We start from the raw sequence: 19574 nt of genomic DNA, 5'->3' as shown, positions 1-19574 counted from the left end.
GGTCACAGTGATCTTTTTTAGAGGGGGCCGACTAATGTGGGCCGTGCCAGTGCTACAAGAGATTGTATCGAATTGAGAGTATTCCTGTCACATCTGTCATATGTCTGAGCGTTCAGTTAAAAAAAAACAGTAAATGCACAAATCCTTCGATATATGTTGCCCCACGGTGCATTACAGAAGCATCGGCACATGAAAGCTGTTCGATGCGAGCACAGGACAGGCATCCTGTCTTCGTCGGGTGACCCATTCTACGAATGTTGGCTGCGACATTTGAACATCTGGCAAAGCGTAAGCGTAGGAAGAGCTTCTCTGATGTTGTAATAGTGCAGGTTTATTTCGTGTTTGTAGTGTTCACGGGGGTGGAAGGTCAGGGAACCGCAAGTGCTCTGAGCTAGTTTCTTTCCTTCGCCTCATCTGGCTACGCTACGTTCCCAAATTGTTCGTGACAGGCGCTGCTGCCGGACCTCTTCACTTCCACATCTTCGTAGGTCCTTCACTCTAAAGCGCGTGCGTCTACTTATGAAGGACTGTGTCGCGGTTCCGTTACATGTCGAACTGTCGGTAGACGAACTGGCCCGTCCGCATTGCTATTAGGGCAGACCCATTCTTTCGCTCTTCGATTAGCTTGATCACGCCCAGGGCCGTTTTTTCGGGGCTGAAAAAGAAAATACAATGAATTTTAGGTTAGATTCGGGGTTTCGGCAGGTTCGAAGTTTTGCTTACAACAACAAATTACCGTTAGGCTGTGGAATAATCATGAACAAATAGCTCGGAGCCTCACCGGTCTAATGAGGTTTGAGGCTCCGGTTGAAGTAATATATGGTGCAATGCCCTGGCAATTCATTCGTATGCTCCACACGTCGTTACCATACTGCGTCACCATCTCTCAGTGCAACGTATATTTTATGAGAACTTATCCTTACAATTTTGCCCGATTCTGTACGTTAGAACCCACGTTTCCATCTTATCCAGAACACTCGTCCTCTCATTATCACGTCCACAGCTATTTATTGCTGATTTTTAGAGTTGAAAGGCTTGACTTATGTTGTTTGTTTTCGGCTGCGGAGGATGTTGGTTTTACATTGTGTAAAGAGGTCACGCAGACAATATACGGTTTTATTTTCTTTGTTGGCACTATCTAGATTTCCGTAAATCACAAAACTCTACCCCTGCCTGGAAGACGTTGTTTTCCGCGAGAAAAGGTAATAAAGATTCAAAACTTTCAAATTTCGCGCTACACAACGTCAGCAATGACGCAATAAAGGAAATATTAAGACAATATTAATGAGTTAGCTCTGTTGTCATTCAAGCACACGATGAACCTGAACTACAGACGCAGAAATACAATCGCCCGCCATATTTTCTGGCGGTGGATATGGTCGGCGCCGCTGCCAATCGAGAAAACAAAGATTACCCGATGACATCATAAGGGATTGGCGAGGAAGTGTCTCGTGCGTGGCGATTACTTCGTTTGTTTTTGGCGTTATGTAAGCTGTAATTCTTGAAGTTTGCGTTAAAATAGACACCAATAATATCGGGAAAAGCAGTCATTTGATTTGATTGATTCATCAAAAGAAATTACTGGCACCACGAGGAATCGAACCTGGACCGAAGAGAGAAACGGAACGACAAAGCAGTTTTTTTTAGTGAACCCAACTTGTAGTTCGTCTTCATTGTCCCTTTTAAGGAAGCGAGATTGCAAATATTGCGTGCTAAACATTGAATATATTTTATATGGCGGAAGTTAGGTGAAGATATGCGCACACTGCAGGAAAAAAGTGAACAGATGTCGGACTTTGAATCACCAGTTCCGCTCGATTCTGTGCAATTCACGGCCCCCGGTGCACAAAGCTTTCCGTTTCCAATTGAGCGCACAGGTGCTCATGCGTTGTGCCATAGTGCTGTGCAACACGTGTGCGCCTTTCCGCAGGTTTTTACAATTGAGCAACATGCAGGAAGTGTCGTCTGCACATTATCCTCTCCTGTCGCCTTGTGTAACTCCAAGCTGACAATAAAGTCTCGGTTATTCCGAATTTATAACGACCGGATGCTGTTCGGTTAACATACGTTGATGTTGAAGTTGAAGCCTTTATTTATTTAAACAAACAAAAAAAAAAGAGATACATCTACTATGTACACAGGGACCGAAAAGTGTTGTCGAAGGGTCCCAAACGTTCCCGTTCGAGTTCAAGGAACATTATCACGCGGTCACCAGGACCGCAGGCTGTCTACTCGCAACGTTTTCGTGAGCGTGCACGAAACCAGCCTGCGGCACTAACTCCGTAGCCGGTGCAGCAATTCCCTGCACAGCAGCGGCCCCAAAGCTGCACCATGACCAATCCGTGCACAATACACAAGTGCAGGGCACACCCAAACAGCGGTTAATCGATCGCTCTGGTGCAGCGCACCCTGAACCGCGCGAAGTACCGTTCCGAGATGGGTACAATCTAGCCACTTCTGGTGCGATGCAGAAAGTTAATTGAACGTGTTGATGTGCTGCGTCCCGCCCCCAAAACTGACCTAAAAGGTACCGTCCTCCTTTATTCACAACAATAAAGCGTTGAACTGAGCCAAAAGAACATTTTACAGTGAAAAAAAATTCCCAGGTCTCGCAAAAGTTTCGACGCTGCCGAGACTCGAACAGAGGCCGTGCACGTTAAAATTCGTTGTTCCACCCATTAGGCTACTGAGCCTTTTTTTTTCTTTCTCACCGGCTTGGCATAGTGAACAAAAAACCGAAACAATGACCCATGCTTTAACACCACAATGATAAATACCCCACCCGCAACTACGGGTGGTGCGTGTTAAAAAGTACAAATGCAGTTTGCACACATTAAAGTTAATTGCAGGAAATGAAAGCGCTTTCGTTTATTGCGCTTTGTTTCAACTAGACGAAGTTCTGAAGATTTCAGCCACTCTTTCATTTGACTAGACAAAATTCTACAGCTCAGGACAAGCCCTTTAGGATGTTTGCTACCTGTGTCCTGTTGCTGTTGAGCTCTACCTTAGATTTTGTGGCCTTTCTCTAATTGTCTGTCTTCACCACACATGTGACGCCACCTTATGTTTCTGCATTTTTGGCAGATCCACCTGGAGAAACCATTAAACAGGCAGCAATGGCTTCATGCTTCCAATCGATGATTTGTACATCGAATGGAAGCTTGAAGCCATTGAAGACAAATCACCTGCTCATGCACATCAACCGACACAAAAGAAACAATGGCATCATCTCCACTCCGTGGATGATGGCCAGGGTGCTGAGTACGGGGACTCGAAATGACATCCAAGTTGCGCCCCCAGTGACATCCGATTTGCGCCCAGACCGTCATTCGATTTTAGTCGCTTTGCCTCTGCTTGCCGCGCTTTCGTATTAGGGGAAGCTCGTTACCATCGTAGACGTTGAGCAGCAGCGTTACGCTTCTTACGTTCGTTTCCATCCATGGCGGGAAGAGGGTGTGTGATTTCCGGAACCCGCTTATATACGCGGTGCACCGCGGCGCCATCTCGTGTTTACGCGTAGCGCCATCTAGCGTAGTTCGATGCAGTTGCTATTTGATCACAACCTAGCTACACCGGTGTTTTTGCCCTTTCCTCGTTGCTAGGTTACGTTTGGGCCAGTTTTTCGAGTGTTTTGGAGTGTTCTTGTACCCTTTTAGGTAGCTTCCGCACAGATTTTGCTTGATGCTGGTGTGCGCACGGATGGAAGCGGACGGAAATTAGGAGGTCCCAAGGTACTCCGCACCGGACAGGCGAGGGAGTAAGCCGTTTGACTTTCGCGTACTAATTCACGGACGTAGCCCAATGGGTAAGACGACTAACACTAACTCTGTCTGGTCTACCAGACACAGGCGCGAATCCTGCCGGTGCCTGTCTGATTTTTTGCGATTGTATATGCTATGCGAACGGACGCAGACAGACATTGTGACGTCCTAGGGTGCTCCGCACAGAAAACGTTTCAGGTTAGCTAATTCGTCCAGGATGTTAACCCAGTCAGGTTGCGCGTCCTCCATTTTGAGTACATCCCTGGTATAAGCGTTGCTTTCAATAAAGTATTCCTTTGCCGGTGGTGCATCCCATTATGCATGTCGCACGGCCACACTACTCAGCGGCGCAGAAGTCACTAGAGATCCCGGGCAATGTGGCAGCACCCACAACACAGGTACATCTGTTAGGCAATCGGGCACTACTGCTTTCGAATTCCCTGTACACCACGAGGAGTGCCTGGGAGTCCTCGTCATTTTTACACCCTATATAAAAGTATTTTATTCCTGCCATTTGCAAAGAAACGTGCACGTACTCTAGTATGCTTTCCTGGAAGTATTTGCCGACAGCAATGGCTTCAGGACCGCCGTACACGCAGGCGTCAAGAAGCCCCTTGAGGAGCGGCGTCTCCATGGCGTCCGGGCAGATGCAGTTCACTGTGACGCCTGTGCGCTTTAGGTGCTGGTCACTCTGCAAAATAATCTCTTTGTACATCGTAACGTTGTAAAGAGAGTGAAGCCCAATTACTGGCCTGCAAAGAACAACAGAACAGGCACCGCCCCTCCCCACCCACAGGCACACATACGCACGCACGCACGCACGCACGCACGCACATGCCCACAATGACAGCTCCAGTCTCTCTGCATTGTTCTGCCTATGTTCTAAAAATAATGGCGCAAAGAACAGAACGACACAAAAGAACAACGACGGGACAAGCCTTTGTCCCGTAGTGGTTTTTTATGACGACGCGACGTCGTTCTTTATGGCGACAAAGAATGACACGACGGGACAAGCACTTGTCCCGTCGTGCTTTTTTCGTGTCGTTGCGTTTTTCGCGCCTAATTTGTTTAAAGCCGTTTAATTTGTTTAAAACTTGCCGAACAATATGTTTACTGACGGTCCGCATCTTTTTTGCTTGGAATAATGCTGAGGCTGCAACAGACACAGACAGTCTATGATGGGATAAAATAACAACTAAGATTTGGGCAAGGGGCTGAACTGCAGGCATAGTTTACGTACCGCGACAAAAACACATGAAATGAGAAGGAAGAGGGCGTGGACGAGAGCTATTTTGCGCAAGTTCGAGCTGGCCCTATCTCTCTGCTCGTGTCAAGTGTTTTTGTCGCACTACGTAAACAGTGTGCTAAAATGTCCCGAGACAGCTCAGCGCGCGAGCTTATTCATTTCATCCGCCTCCCAAGAGTCTTCAAGTCGGTGGCACACGGAAGTGCAATAAAACAGGGAATAAGCCAAAAAGAAGTTGGAGGAATACCAACGTCTCTGTATTTCTTTTCCTGATATTCGTTTTTTTTCTTCTTTCCTCTCATTACTGACTTGTTTACTTGATCTAATTTATTGTTTGTTGTAATTCATTGAGGGTCCCGTTACAGTTTTTAACTTTAGGATCCTCGTCTGTATAACACTATTACTGTACTACTCTTTTGAAATGAACAATAAAGTGAAACTGAAACTGAAAGCCTTGGTAGGTGGCGCAAGGAAATCAGCTGAAGCGGCGAAATTTGAACAGCGAAGCTGTTACGCTAATCCTTTGTGCATGGTGTCCGCAGTTAAAAATACAAAGGAAATGCCGAGCGCTTGTGCATGCGTGCCTCGAGCGCACTTTCGTACACCTAGGCATAAGCACTTAGGCAGGTTGGCAAACATTTGCCACAAAAAAAAAAAAAAAAAACCCAGCGCTTGTCATATCGTGGCAACACTTGCTCGGAACGAGAAAGACACGTCACAGCGTACGGCCCTAGTTTGTTCGTACTCGCGTCGTCATGCGCATGCGCTCTGTACCGTAAAAGAGCCGTGACTTGAATGCCGAAGCTGCTGTAGGTGATCATTGACTCCACGCAGCCCGGCCGAGGGTAGCTCACACGGCCGATGAGGGAAGAGGCCGCTCTGCTTTGTGAGGCTCAGCGTGCAAAGCATTCGCTAGAGGCGCTTGAAAAGTGGCGTACGAAAACGGCAACCAAAACTGCGAGCTCCTTCTGGCCTTGCTCAACATAAGGTCATTGAAATGCCATGCCGCCGATGTCAACCACGACACCACCACGATACTAAAACTCATCTTTGTGTCCGTCAATGATCACCTACACCAGCTTCGCCATTCAAATCTTGCGCGTGAGTGCAAGCCTCCCTTGATTCTTTTTTATCAGATTCAGTGTCATTACGGTTACTTCGATGTTGACTGTATTCATTGCAGCGTTATTCTGGTGATTCATTTCGTACCTTTAATGACCAATAATCCGTGTAGCCCATGTCAGTTACGTCGCGGGCTTACTGGCAGCTGTTTGAGCGTTCAGCAACTGTAAGTAGACAGCCCCCTGACACCCCCCTTCCTCTCGCACGTATGCCTCTTAAACATTGCCTGATTTCGGTGAAGAAGCAGACTTCGTATGTTTTAGAGTACTAGAATCAATGAGCCCCACTTAATCTAAGAGCCACCATATACTATTTATGTGATATTTTTTTTGGTCTAAATAGAATAAAAATATTTTAAATGTTGGAAAGAAAGCAAGTAGAGAAAAGCACTCCCAAGTTCTAGCCGAACCCATGCCCTTCGGGCCACCGGTATCCATTATTTTTAGTTAATATTTGACATTTTTCAGCAAAAGCTGTTATTAGCGCTCTCTTCTCTTGCCGTACAGACGGCAAGAATATTCTCCCGGCACAATAGACTTAACAGCGGAAGCATACCTTCGGACCGCGCCAGCCGGATTGACATGCCTTGTTCGGTGTCCGCGGCTGGCATTCCATTGCCAATGCATCGGTATAATCTGCATATCTATGTCGGTGCGTCCGTAGCGTACATGTTATTTGCTTCGTCTTTCTATTACCTTGAGGTACCATATTGTCGCGAACCAAAGACGACGCAGTTGTCTTCAAGAAAAACAAGTTTGTTGGAGCGAACTTGCGCTCCCCTAACAACTCAGAATACACAGGCGGCGAAGCAGTAGTCAACAAAGTGACGTACGCAAGCGAGCGTCGGCGGTCGGAATACCGCGGCGTCTGCTCTGCAGGCTTTTATCTTTCGGCGCGAGTGTTTCTGGAACCGTCGATTTACATCCAGAATATTGTAGATAAAAGAAGATTATTCTGGGCTAGTGACGTTAGGGCGAAACAGCCTGTGCGGTATAAAAATAAACAATGGAAGACACACTTCGCTTGGGACGCAGATAATACAGGCTTGCGTGGCCGGGCAGTAAAAACAAACAATAAATAAAGAAACCCATAAATGGTTCGCGGGAAAATATACATATGCTAAAATTTTTTGGGCTAAGTCATGACATTCGGTAAAAGGTCCATCTTGACGCATCCCTGTTAGCTTTCATTCGCAAACTCACTTTTATCCGACATGAGCATCGAAACGTTGTTTGTGATCGATTTCGGTAAACGACATCCGACTCATGTAGTTTTTCCTCTGGTGTAGTGCAGAATTTAGTCACGTAACAAAAGGGAAGAATGGCGACAGTCAAAAAGCGTCGCCAAATTCGGCTAATGTCTTGGCGCCGCCACCGAAGGTTTTAGGTCGTCGGTAATGGGCGGCAGAAAAAAAAAAGAAAATACCAGAAAACAAACAAAAACATGGGTATTTTAATTTGTTTAAAATTTTTTTCCTGTACTGTTTCTTGCCTCCCCCTGAGACGAACAACTTAAACTCTTGAGAGACAGCGCGAATAAATCGCCTGAAGTTCCCCCACGTGCTGTTGTATCAGTGCCTAATTTAGGTACACGGCTATGCATAACAGGAAAAAGAAACTTAAGAAGAGATATTGCTAAGAACAGTGCTGCGTGGGTGTGCTTGTGGTACATTTCATCTTTAAGACAATTTTGTGAACTGTGTACCTTTACAAAACACATTTATTTGATTAGCTTGTTGCTTTTTTTGTAGATCCTGTAAAACCTGCACATTGCATTTGATGCTTCGGTAATCTTTCAGTGCTTAGTTTGAATACGCATTATATTTATGGTTGTTCGTTTTCGGGTAAAACCCGGTTTTATTCGATTTTTACACCCCCGAACATGTGTCAGGAGAATCGGGCTAAACCCGACTTCTCCCCAATTGGACGTTTCCAAAAGAAACGATCTCCACAATCGTGGACTGACGGCCCGCCGTTGTCAACCAGTGCTTGCTGGAAGCAAGCCCCCAAAACAGAGAAGTCCAGCTCACTGAGTAATGGAATGACTCTACCACTCTCGACCCCAGGCTGGCAAATGCTGCACTGACACTACAGGCATTTTTGTTTACCTGAACTGGCTGCACTGGTGCAAGCAGTGCAGCATATGTTCATTTTTTTACTAATTGAAATCCCCAGTAGCACTTTGCGCTGGTCTGCACGACACTGCACTAATCTGCACCAGTTCAGGTAAAAAACATTCCCCTACTGTTGTGCCTAGCTAACAGAAGCTGGGATGTCGAGAGTACTTTCTCCCGACTGAGGTACGTTCAGCGATCGGGCAGGTCTCGATTGGAGGCTGACATGTGGCGTATGCAGACGATAATGTATACGCAAAAAAGGATGTGTAAAATATCGATGACCGTCTCTTTGTGAATAAAATGTTTGATTTATTAGAAGTTATCAATGCTCTTTAGTGTATTTTTTGCTGATTCATTTCCAAACAAACGCCAGATTTCGGAGAGTATTTGCTCGAGAGTCCTGATGTCCCTCCGATTACCAGCTTGAAACAAACACCAATTAGAGTGAAAGCTCGTTATACCTTCTGATAAATTGAGTGTATTACTTAGTGCACCATACATTGGCCCCAAAAAAACCCAAAATTGGTAAGGGTTTCACAAAAGAGCCCGATTTGTCCCCGATTATTAGTTTGAAAAATAGCACACGATATTTACTCCCCAATTTTAAAAACACATAAAAAACGAAAACGACCAACCCTTATTATATTGCGTCTTCCACTCTTGATTAGAGTAGACAATATTTCTGTTTTCAGTCCTGTTGTCTTTTCATGGAAACAAGCTCGCAAGAAAACAAACCCTCAGAAACCACAGAAAAGAGAGCGACGTGCGATACGAGTTTGGCCATTCTTTTTTGTGTGTGCCAGCCGCAAAATAGCGAGAAACCAAGCAAATATGAATGACGTGCCCCTTATGAAATCGTAAAGTGCCACACTCACACCGAACGCTCTTGTGAAGCTGATGACAGCGGCCTTCGCGCTAGCGTAGGAGGGAACCGGAGGGCACGCCATGAAGCCTATTGACGAAACAAAAAAGTTAAAGTTTAATAAGGGCACATGGTAAGGCGGAATTTTGAAAAAAATGACTTCTTGTTTTTCTTCACAGTTAGGGCAGTTCAGTTCTTTTTGCACATTTTCCATATTCACACTTGCCTTTAAAAGTCTTATTTCTCGTTAAAAAACAGCTTTCCCGTAAGCAAATAGTAAGTGGCCACATCCTCTTTAAGAATGTTATCAGTGTTTATTGCCATTTTTTTGTCAAAAAACCCTCTTTTCCAGATCAAAACGCTTTTCTGGAACCAGCTGTATTAAGAAATTTCTTAGCAACCATTGCATAGCTGATTTTTTAGCGAGGGCAATCCAAAGACCCTGTTGCACGTTTTTTCCACATTTGCCCTTCGAAGCCGCGCACGAATAAATTTCTTTTTTGGGCTTCACACTCACGATTGCAACATTGGATGCTGTTCTTTTAAGTGCGAATGCACTTCTTAAGCGAGCCTAAATCGTCCGTCGCCGTAGTCCGCATAGCAACAGCTGCGGGTGCGCGCGCTCCTCGTCTTCCTTAGCAACGGGGGAGATGGGCGCGCGCTGCCTGGCCGCTGACATCGCACATGCCCACGTGGGGGATTGGCCAGGAATCGGGCGTGAGAAGGGCTAATGCACCCGCTTAAAGGAGTACTGACACGAAATTTCAAAGCTGAGATCCGCTCTAGCAATCAATTACAACGACAACACAAATAGGTGTCTGTGAATAAATGCATCTTTCTTTCTTTGTAGTTGTGTGGGTGTGTGTGATCTCTCTTTCGCGAACATTACCGAACCGCACAAATTCAACTCGTGCATTCGCACTTTCACATTCTTCCCTCGGGGAAATGCGGGGAATTTTCATTAAATGATGATAGCAGCGCATGAGCCAGCATTGTGAAATCATTCAGGCCAAAACCTGGGCGCAACACCACCGTCAGGTGGCTTAAAGTTGTTGACCACAAGCGAAATACTTTGTGAACCGATCTGCGCGATGGTGCACAAAAATAGTCAAGGAAAGACAGACGACCGGCTGAAAAGCAAAAAAAGGACTGACGGTGATTACGAAGCTGGTGCTTTTTAAATAAATGGCTCCAGTGGTGTTTCTGGCAAAAAAGTATTGTTTTTCACCTCTTTTTTTACTTTCAACTGAATTTTCTCAAAACAACGTTTTTTATAACACAGGTACCATTATTTCCGATATCTTCCAGGACAAGGAGCTGATTTTTCCCCCTTGTCATCTACATAACTTATGACACCTTCTGTACTAGAATTGAAAATATGCACGCAACAGTTTTTTTTGTTACACAACTTTTAATACTAAAGTAATGCCAAAATTCAGGTACTAACGGACAAAGAATTATAAAGAACTGAATTTTTCAAGGATGTTCATAATTCTAGTTCAGTTAAAAGGGCACAAAATTTGAAAGAAAATGATATATACGTTATGTAGATACCTTCATTAGATGCCGAAAAAAATGTACCTCAAAATGGCGAAAAATGCTTGGGAAGTATAGGGCTTACCCTGTGATATAGTTATCGTGACTGAAAGGTCTGCCTGGCTTGGTTTTGCAAAAACTTAGCACACATTGTTTCATGAAAGCTAGGCTAGTCAATCATGAATTCAGCCTGTCGCTTGCTCTGAAGCACACGCAAAGGCGGTCTAGTCACCGCGCAATTCACGTCAAGAATGAACGACCAAGCGCCGCCGAAGCAGCTGTTAAGCGGTCGCTAGTCACGGGGTAGGCAGCGGCGAGGCTACAAGCGAACGCATATGAGACGCCTGTCCACAGACGATCACGTGGTGTGACGTCTCACCAGTCAGAATGGTGTTCCTTCGGCTCAAGGTCATTGCGATGCGATGAACGACATGTGAGACATGGCGTAGTAAATCTTTCACTCTAACTTCTACAGACCAAACTAGCAAGGGCGATACGTTTTCGTTTGAATACTCTTACCTATTCCGAAATACGGTCTGTTGAAGGTCAGTTTCAGCTACGCTCTTTTGTGCGGTTTTGTGGTTTTGCCTCTGTGGTCGGTTTGAGCTGTTTTTGTCTAATATTTTTAAACACCGTGGTTGTTTCACTGTTGGGTGGGCTTCGCTTCACATTTTATTTCAGTGCGTGGAATTTTGTTCACTTTAGGTTGGTTTCGCCTCTCCAAATAGGCCAGCGAAGGGCTGGCTGAGGTAGATGCGGCAAGAATTTACGTACGTTACTTTTTTAGTTGCGTTGTTTAATCAAATTTAGGTCCGTTTAGGCTGCTATTTGTTCCAGTTCGGATGGTTTTGTGTGCTTTATGTAGGTTTCTGCTCTAATGTAACCCCCATAGCAAGCTCTAATTACGCCTGGCTGTGCTGACTAGGAAACGAATGTACGCCACCGGGACGGACATACCATAAGGTTGCGAAAATATGCCAATAACGACAATTGCATTAAAGGTCATGCTACAGAATCCTTATGCAATCATTTGTTGGTTTCAGTCCATCTTTACGCTTTAAGCGACTTCGGCAAGCTTACCTGTTACGGAAGCGACGTTAACAATGTGCCCACCATTCCAGCCACTGCTTTTGTCCATGAACTTCATGCCGAGCAGCGTACCATTGTAGACAGCCATCTAAATGTTTTGCAGAAAAAAGAAAACGGGAAACAAGCGATGTTGTAGGGTAACTCCAAAAACGAGCCATTGGAGCGCCCTAGGAATTTTTCCTACATGTCTACCAGTCTGCGTCTGCAATGGGTCATTACTGGTTGCCTCAATAGCAGCGCTCGCGGAACTATCGAGGCACCTAAACATTCAGTATTGTGTAAGCGAAATGGAATTGGTAGAGGCCCAATACAAAGAGAAAGCGCTTGCTCGTCAGTTCTGTCACAATCGTCCCTACGATTACTGGATTCACTATGGTCCTCAACATCATGTGGTGGCGCAATACTGGGATGCCAGATGCGCTATTTTTTACATAGTTTGTCCCAAAGCTCCAAATATGCTCATTTATATTTCCCATCTGTCAGTAAGCGATGCTAGATCACTGCATCTCTGTTTCAGACCACCTGATAAGGCCCTCTTACCCTTTTCCCCCTGACTTTCGATCTATAGGTCGCGCCATTGGTAACTGGTAGGTGCCGATACCAAGGGCAATGCTTCAGCTGGGTTTTTCCTTTTGCAATTATTTTTCTTAAAATTTGGGGGACACGGAAGGGGCGAATGCGATCTGGTTAAAGCATTTCCGATGCACAGTGCACATGACTCTGACTGCAAAGCATTGAACGGCCACCTGGTCAGGCGAAGTGGTACAGTTGTTTTACGCCCTGCAGCAACAACTGTACCCCCCGACAGAAATATAAATGCTGCAGCATTTTATTACAGGGTGGTAACTTTGTGGATATTTATTAGGATGTATGACTGCAACTAAGCTTGAAACAGGATCCCGCCGTGTTAGCTAGATTCCATTTAGTTTTATTCGTGTTTACGCAGGTTGCAAAGCTGTATGTGTTGCGTGCAAGTGCAATCTTGACTGCGTATTTACCAACGTCACTCTGTTGTTTAGAGAAACGAGATCATTTTGCACGACCATTTATGCCACATAAGCAAGGCTAAAATTATAAACAAATTGCTTTCGTTTATAGGTAAGAGCTGCTTTAAAAACATATTAAACATTAGAAGGCAATTTTACGGGCTAAATTAAGGCCCACAAGGCGTCTCACTCCATTTGCGGTTATGCCTCGTAGGCTTCGCAGTCACCAAGTCATGCTGGTGTGGAGTGTAGACAGTACGCGAATGAAAATGCGCATGCGTAACGCACCGATCATAAAGACACATTTTATCACTCTGCCACTTGCTTGGCAATGTAGTAATGTAAGTAAGGCGAGCAGGGGTGGTATTCTCGTGTTTTGTCCGTTTTGTTTCCGTTTCAAAAGAGACCGTTTTGAGCAAGCCCTGCTTGGCTAAAAGCAAACACCCGGATGTGACGCCATGCAAGCAAGGCGGAGCTATGAGAGGCGGCTTCTGGGAGCAGACAATTAGGAGCAGACGATTTTTCGCCGCTTTGTTGTTGGTTCGCTGGCAGAACAATAAACACATAAAAGATAGTTTAAAATAGGTTTAGTCGTTCAAAATGTGATTACAAGAACAGTTGCGCGAAAGTCAACCCAAAGCCCACCTACAACTGGAAGTAGGTCACAATAAAACGGAAGCAAAACAGACGTTTTCAAAACGGACAAACACGAGAATACCGCCCCAGAGCACATACCGCATCGATCGCGAACACTTTTTTCCAGTCGGGCAGCTCTGGGACGCCGGCACTGTTCACAACGATGTCCAACTTGCCGAACTTGTTAATTGCCTCGATGAAGGCCTCTGGTCAGTCGGTCGGGAGTAACAATACCAGAATGGGTTAGTTGATATTTGCAGCAGTCTTTCACAGCATAAAGAAATGGTATTTTGCAAAGCATTTTACTTTTTTTTCTGGCATCTCGAGTATGATTCCCGTTTCGTAGCTTGGGTATATTGAAATGTCACAATTCTAGTTTTTAATAAAATGAAATGGTGAACGTTATTGTCAAAATATTTTTTTAACAAAACATGAGAGCAATACGCATAATTCGTTTCCAATACTTTAGGCAAAAACTTCATGCATCTAGAAGCAGGCAATTTTGACTGCACACAGCTATACAATAATCCAACGTGAAGCTTTGCTGGAAGTCCCACTGGGCTAGTTCACCCTAGTGTACGGTCATACTATACTATACTATACTATACTATACTATACTATACTATACTATACGGTCCTGTACTGTACTATACTTTACTCTACTATAGTATACTATACTATTTGGTATTCCTAAACACAAGATCATAGCTTACGCCGTCCGCCACGATCGCAGGGACGGTGAACATATCTCGAGTTTTTACAAGTTGGTTATTAAGCCAGGCTCACATTATAAGCAGTAAAAAGCGTATCTATTCGATGTATAATTTGCCGAAAAGTTATATAATGATCTTATTCATCGCACACATGTTGGAATAAAAACGTTGGAGACAACTACAAGTTAAAACTTACCTACCCCTTATAGCGCTCTGAACTGAACGCGGGGTTTGAGAAAATCCCGGGCCTTATTTTGTTCCCACATATGCCCTCGTGTCACAGCATATCTGATACGGCAAGCTGACTTAAGGATTTGGTTGACAATCTGGGTGAGCTTTACGCGGAATCTCGCCGTAATTTTCGTATTTAAACGTCCACCCTAACTTCTATAATCAACAATGTCGTTATACCATTGCTGGAATAGAACAATTGCACTAGAGAAGAACCAAGACAAAACGCGCCCCGACTTTTCAAGGCAGGTAAGCTCACGTTCAAACTGCTCCTCGTTAGTGACGTCACACTCGTAAAACACTGCCTTGTCGTTGCCGTACTTCTTGCACAATCCCCGCGCGATGTCGTGTCCGGATTTCGAATCCAGATCTACGATGATGACCTGCAATTAGAAGAGAAAACGTCCACCAACAAAGGAGGCAAGTGAATAGCTTATTCTAGCAGAATTCACAGATTTTCAATACCGTTAGTTATGGTAGAAATGTCCACTGTGGTGAGAAAAATCAGCCGCGTACTGCTTGTTCCACGGCTAATTCATGTACACCTTAATTCACCACGCTTGCCGTCACTTCACAGGTATCTGCAGCTTGCAACACCATCCTCTGTACACACGAGAAGCCAACATGCTCTAAATATTACTCCATTTAACCCCAAAACTGATTTGTTGAAATATTGTTTTTTTTTCTTTGATTATTGAACTCTGGAACTCGCTACCCGGTGATACACGCGGGCTCCCTTTTGACCAATTTCTGAGCGCAATATCAAATAGTTGTAAATAGAGATTTATATTTACTCTTTCTTTCTTTGGGCTTTCCTTTGTTCATTGTGTATCTTGTCTAGTATTGTGAACCAGACAATCTGTGCCTTGCGCTCGTGTTTTTGTTTATGCTTTTATCACTTCATCATTCGTATGTCCACTCCTGCAATATCCCTAAAAAGGGCTGCAGTATAAATAAATAAATAAATAAATAAATAAATAAATAAATAAATAAATAAATAAATAAATAAATAAATAAATAAATAAATAAATAAATATGGGCGTCTTTTTTATCTTTTCTTTTGGTTCTGCTCACAACAGCACAAGCCGATATCTTTTGTTTTGTTCGCTTTTATCTCGCATCACAGGAAAACAATTCTTAACGCGTAGTTCTTTCGTTTGCTGTCGTAAAAACCACCCCAACGTGTATTTTAATTTAGAGAACACTGGCAATCTCGGTTAAGCATTGAAGACTTTCCTAAAATGTGCCTGGGGTTTCCTTTGCGCCGAGTAATGTGGACATGTAGGAGCTATGCCACTACTTTTAGTAATTTGGAACGGTCCTTCCTATATGTACCTCGTGTTGAAGCATTCTTTTACTTTCTTTGGGTGGTGAATCGAGAGGCAGACAGACAGATAGACGAACAAACTGATTTGTTTTGTTTAGTTAGGCCATGAAAGAGTTATAGCTTTAATAATACTGCTGCTGTTATGTCTGTGCGCTTGCGTGTGCGTTCTTGTGCAATCAGCTGCGTAGCTTCATAGGGCACGTCGAACCGTAATTCAAACAGGCCCTGCCCGGTTTCGCTAATGAGAATATTTTCTTATTGGGATTTTGTTTTTGCTTTTTGACGCAGAAAAAGAAGATTTTCTGTCATCTAGGTGTCAGTTGCCGGAAATGAATTCATCGCAGTGCAGAGTGGAATATACTCTGCCGCGCGTACGTGGGCGTCAAGTTTCGCTTCATTAAGATTACGGTTATCCTTTCAAACGCCGTCAGCACTGGTAGAACACTAAGACGACGATTTAATATTAATGGTTTTGTTCAATGTGACAACGCCACGACCATGACAGTGAAGCTAACATGTAATAAGTTCTGCACTGTCTTCTACAGTTAAGTGATGGTGAAGTTCTTGCGTTTTCTAAAAAAATTGTTGCTGTCATTTAATTGCCCCTTATGAGTATAAACCTTATTTTCTTCCTTGAATACTAATATCTGCATAATAAAAGTTCACGCCAGGCGGTTAGCTTTTTTGAATTCCACGGCACTGTGATTGCCGAATTCGGCGCCACTATACGGCGACCGGAGATATATTTATGAAGGTCTTTGTTGCAGATAATGTTAATGGTCGCGAATCGCCTATAAAATATGACCTGACGTCGAACTGGCGTGTCCGCCTGAAACAGATGGAATTGAAAACGTTTTGATTGAAATGGAGTTGGCCGCATCGGGTATTCTGCCTGAATGCAAAATTACAAGTGCACCACCCTTAAGCTTTTTCCGTCTTCAGCTGCGAACAAATAGATTAGTCCTGTATAGATCGCAGAAAGCCCCTCAGAAATAAGTATCCCATTTGCCATTTGCAAGAGTATCCGAATATTACATGAGAAATAGATGTAGCTTACAAAAATTAGCCGGTTTACGCGAGTCACAGGTGAATACAAGACAAAAATGCACTCACCTTCGCACCCCTGTCCAGCAAGTGCTTCGCCACGGCTTTGCCAAAGTAGCCACTCCCACCCGTCACAAGAGCCACGCTACCTGCGATCTCCATGATCTCGTGCTCCCTCCCAGACTTTCAATAAACGACACAGGTTCGTCGAGTTACCCGCTTTTATAGCACATTTAGTATTCAAGCTTACACTGCCACATCATTCGAAGCCCTCCGACCGTGTCTGCACCCGCTCCCAATGAGAAGGCAAACTCGATTCTCTCTTCAAAATGTGTGCCTCGTCGCACGTGTTACTGTCTTTGACAGATAACGCCGCCACAGAACCTTCCTTTACAAGAGACCGGCTTTGAAGAATTGCAGGGATGAGGAATTCCATGGGTAACTTTTCCTTTTGATGCGTGTTACTTCATCCGGCATGTGCACAGGCGATTGCGGTCTCTGTGTGCTTAACGTTCCTTTCGGAAGACGCGTAGATGCAGTTAATGACGAATTAAAGCGACGGGCGACATAATGGTTGGTTTCCGTGGCAGCCAGAGGCCGTGGTAATGTGCCGCTTCGGAAAATGGCGTGCATGCACTACGCGAAATTTCCTCTTGTCTTCTGTGGCGGTCGAGTTGGCAGCGAACTGTCGACGAGTCATTTGCTTTCTCCAAGGTGCGGAGGACAGGCCCCGACGTTTTTAGCCTTTTTTTTTCGAAGCTGAAATCGCTGCTCAAACATGCGGTACGCGTTGAAGCATGGCTCACACAATCTATAACTCAATCTACGCGCCAGTGGAGCGAAAAGCGACGCAATGTTTGTCGTTTCCCGTTGATGGGTGGTCAGGCACGGAAGTCGATGTTTCGGATAACTTCGCCGTCGTTACGATTATCACATGTTTACATTCGTTTGTCACCACGAGGCGTAGTGTAAGAGTAAAGCCAGACATAAATAGTGTATGCTTCGTATCGAAGCGAAAGCGACTTACAAATCTTCCCGGGAACACTTCGGTATTAGAAGGACTAAAAGCACATGTCAGGTAATGATATTGAAAAAGAATGTTTGCTGAATGCATCTGCGACTACGAACACGCAAGGAGTACGGCGTGTGTAGAAATACGACGTGTATGAAGCCACAAAAAGAACAAATACTCAATATCAGTGCTCACGAGGACGATAGGGGGAACGTCACACGACGAACGCTGACTTTGGGCAACCTTCTGACTGTTGTGAGTCGGCGCTCGTCGTGTATGCGCGCAGCAAATATTTCACATGAACTAGAAGCAAGCCCAACAAGTTATTAGCGCGATAAGATATTTGTACAAAAATTAAGGACGCGGCAGAGCCTTACAAGTTCACGTTCACGGTGAAGACATTTCACCATGACTGCCCATGATGATGATGATGAATAAATCTTTATTTGTCAAGCTGGTGCAGATGTTAGGGCACCAGCCCGGTGGGGGGCTTCCCTATTCCGGGATACCCTGAGCTCGGCTGGTGGTCCAGGCCCTCTTCACCAGTTCACGCTGGATCCCAAGGTCCGGGCTCGTCAGGCGGTTCGCCCACTGCCCAGAAATTTGCTAATATTTACTCCAGCCCAACAAAATACTATAGCCAGCAGTTTGACCAATAAAACACTTCTCTTGGCTAGTTGGTTCATTTCAGACTTAGGTTAGATTACTGTGCTGTTTAAGCTTGCGATACACGGACGAAGACAAACAAACACACAACACTGTGTTTTCCCGTTCGTGTTGTGTTTCTTCGTATTCGTCATCCTATCGTAAGCTTAAGCAGCGCTTTAATCTAGCCTAAGTCTGAGTTTAGGTTAGAATAATGCGCTAAATTGGATTAATAATTCTAACCCAAGTCTGCGTTTCGGAAAACTAACAAAGAAAAATGAGTAATTAATTGCCAAGCGTATGAACATGAAAGTGTCAAGTACGGCGCATCGGATTGAATTTGCCGAACTACCGAAGCAGATTAACAGAAGTAAAACAAGCGACATTCGTGCATATAACATGGCAGTGACCGGGGAAACGCTGCAAGTAGGGGAAAGCTTAAAAGCAACTAAGCGAACGCTAGCCTTCGGCAAAGACAAGATGTACGCCGTGAGCGCTCAGCAGGGTATCACCACGCACAACTTCGACGAGATAATAAAGGTAGCAGAACGATTCAAAACCACGCTGAATACCAGCGACGTTAGACCAGGGGAAACTAATAAAAGTACAAACTTAAGTCGCCCTTTCCCACTAGTAACTAAAGAGGCACACGGAAAGGCTTTCAAAGGCATGAAAATAGTAAAAAACTGCAGGTGATGACGGCATAGCGATAGATCTTTTGTAGAAGGAAGTAGGTATTGTACTGTAAAAGCTTGCTGGTATATTTCCGGGAGGCTTGAATACTCAAAAAGTGCGCCTAACCTGGAAAAACACCAAGATTATTCTGATTCATAAGAAGGGAGATTGCAAAAAGCTCAAGAATTAGATTCATTAGCCTATTCTCAGTTGTTTACACGCTGTTTAGCAAAGTTATAGTTAGCCGCATAGGTGACAGCCTGGATTCTCAACAACCCAAAGAGCAGGCTGGGTTTAGGAAAGGGTACTGAACCATGGATTGACGCATGTCGTCAATCAAGGGATAGAAAAATCCGCAGAGTACACTAAACCCCTTTAGATGTCATTCTTAGATTACAACAAAGCGTTTGATTCCATACTCACCACAGCCGCTTCAGAAGCACTAAACGACCAGGGAATAGAAGAAACCTACATAAGACTTCTAGAAGACATCGCACGGGCAGGACAACCCTCCAGAAGCAAAGCTATTAATTTCCTATCCGAAAGGGAGTAATACAGGGAGATATCATCTCT

The 19574-nt window shown here is 44.5% G+C and overlaps 1 protein-coding gene across 1 annotated transcript; it reads right to left on the bottom strand.

Moving 5' to 3' along the window:
* Positions 1–302: 302 nt before the first annotated feature.
* On the bottom strand, positions 303–17130 carry LOC144141740 (15-hydroxyprostaglandin dehydrogenase [NAD(+)]-like). The gene is made up of 7 exons (XM_077673249.1): positions 16739–17130; positions 14558–14681; positions 13454–13560; positions 11724–11820; positions 9121–9197; positions 4298–4452; positions 303–655 (listed from the first exon to the last, which is right to left on the bottom strand). The coding sequence occupies exons 1-7, from the start codon at positions 16829–16831 to the stop codon at positions 544–546; spliced, it is 765 nt and encodes a 254-aa protein (XP_077529375.1). The 5' UTR covers positions 16832–17130; the 3' UTR covers positions 303–543.
* Positions 17131–19574: the final 2444 nt, after the last annotated feature.

Source organism: Haemaphysalis longicornis, unplaced genomic scaffold (assembly GCF_048455015.1).
Source record: "Haemaphysalis longicornis isolate Haplotype H1 unplaced genomic scaffold, Haemaphysalis longicornis Haplotype H1 scaffold_6, whole genome shotgun sequence".
NCBI classification, from domain to species: domain Eukaryota; kingdom Metazoa; phylum Arthropoda; class Arachnida; order Ixodida; family Ixodidae; genus Haemaphysalis; species Haemaphysalis longicornis.
The sequence above is the reverse complement of the archived record's forward strand: the minus strand, read 5'-3'. Positions and strand labels throughout refer to the sequence as shown.

Bases quoted from the DNA above. Each gene is read 5' to 3' on its own strand.
- LOC144141740 (XM_077673249.1), bottom strand. From the start codon at position 16,831: ATGGAGATCGCAGGTAGCGTGGCTCTTGTGACGGGTGGGAGTGGCTAC. The intron at 13,561-14,557 runs GTGAGCTTACCT...CCGACTGACCAG, and splicing joins TAACGAGGAGCAGTTTGAAC to AGGCCTTCATCGAGGCAATT. The intron at 656-4,297 runs GTACGTGCACGT...TTTCTTTTTCAG, and splicing joins TTCCAGGAAAGCATACTAGA to CCCCGAAAAAACGGCCCTGG.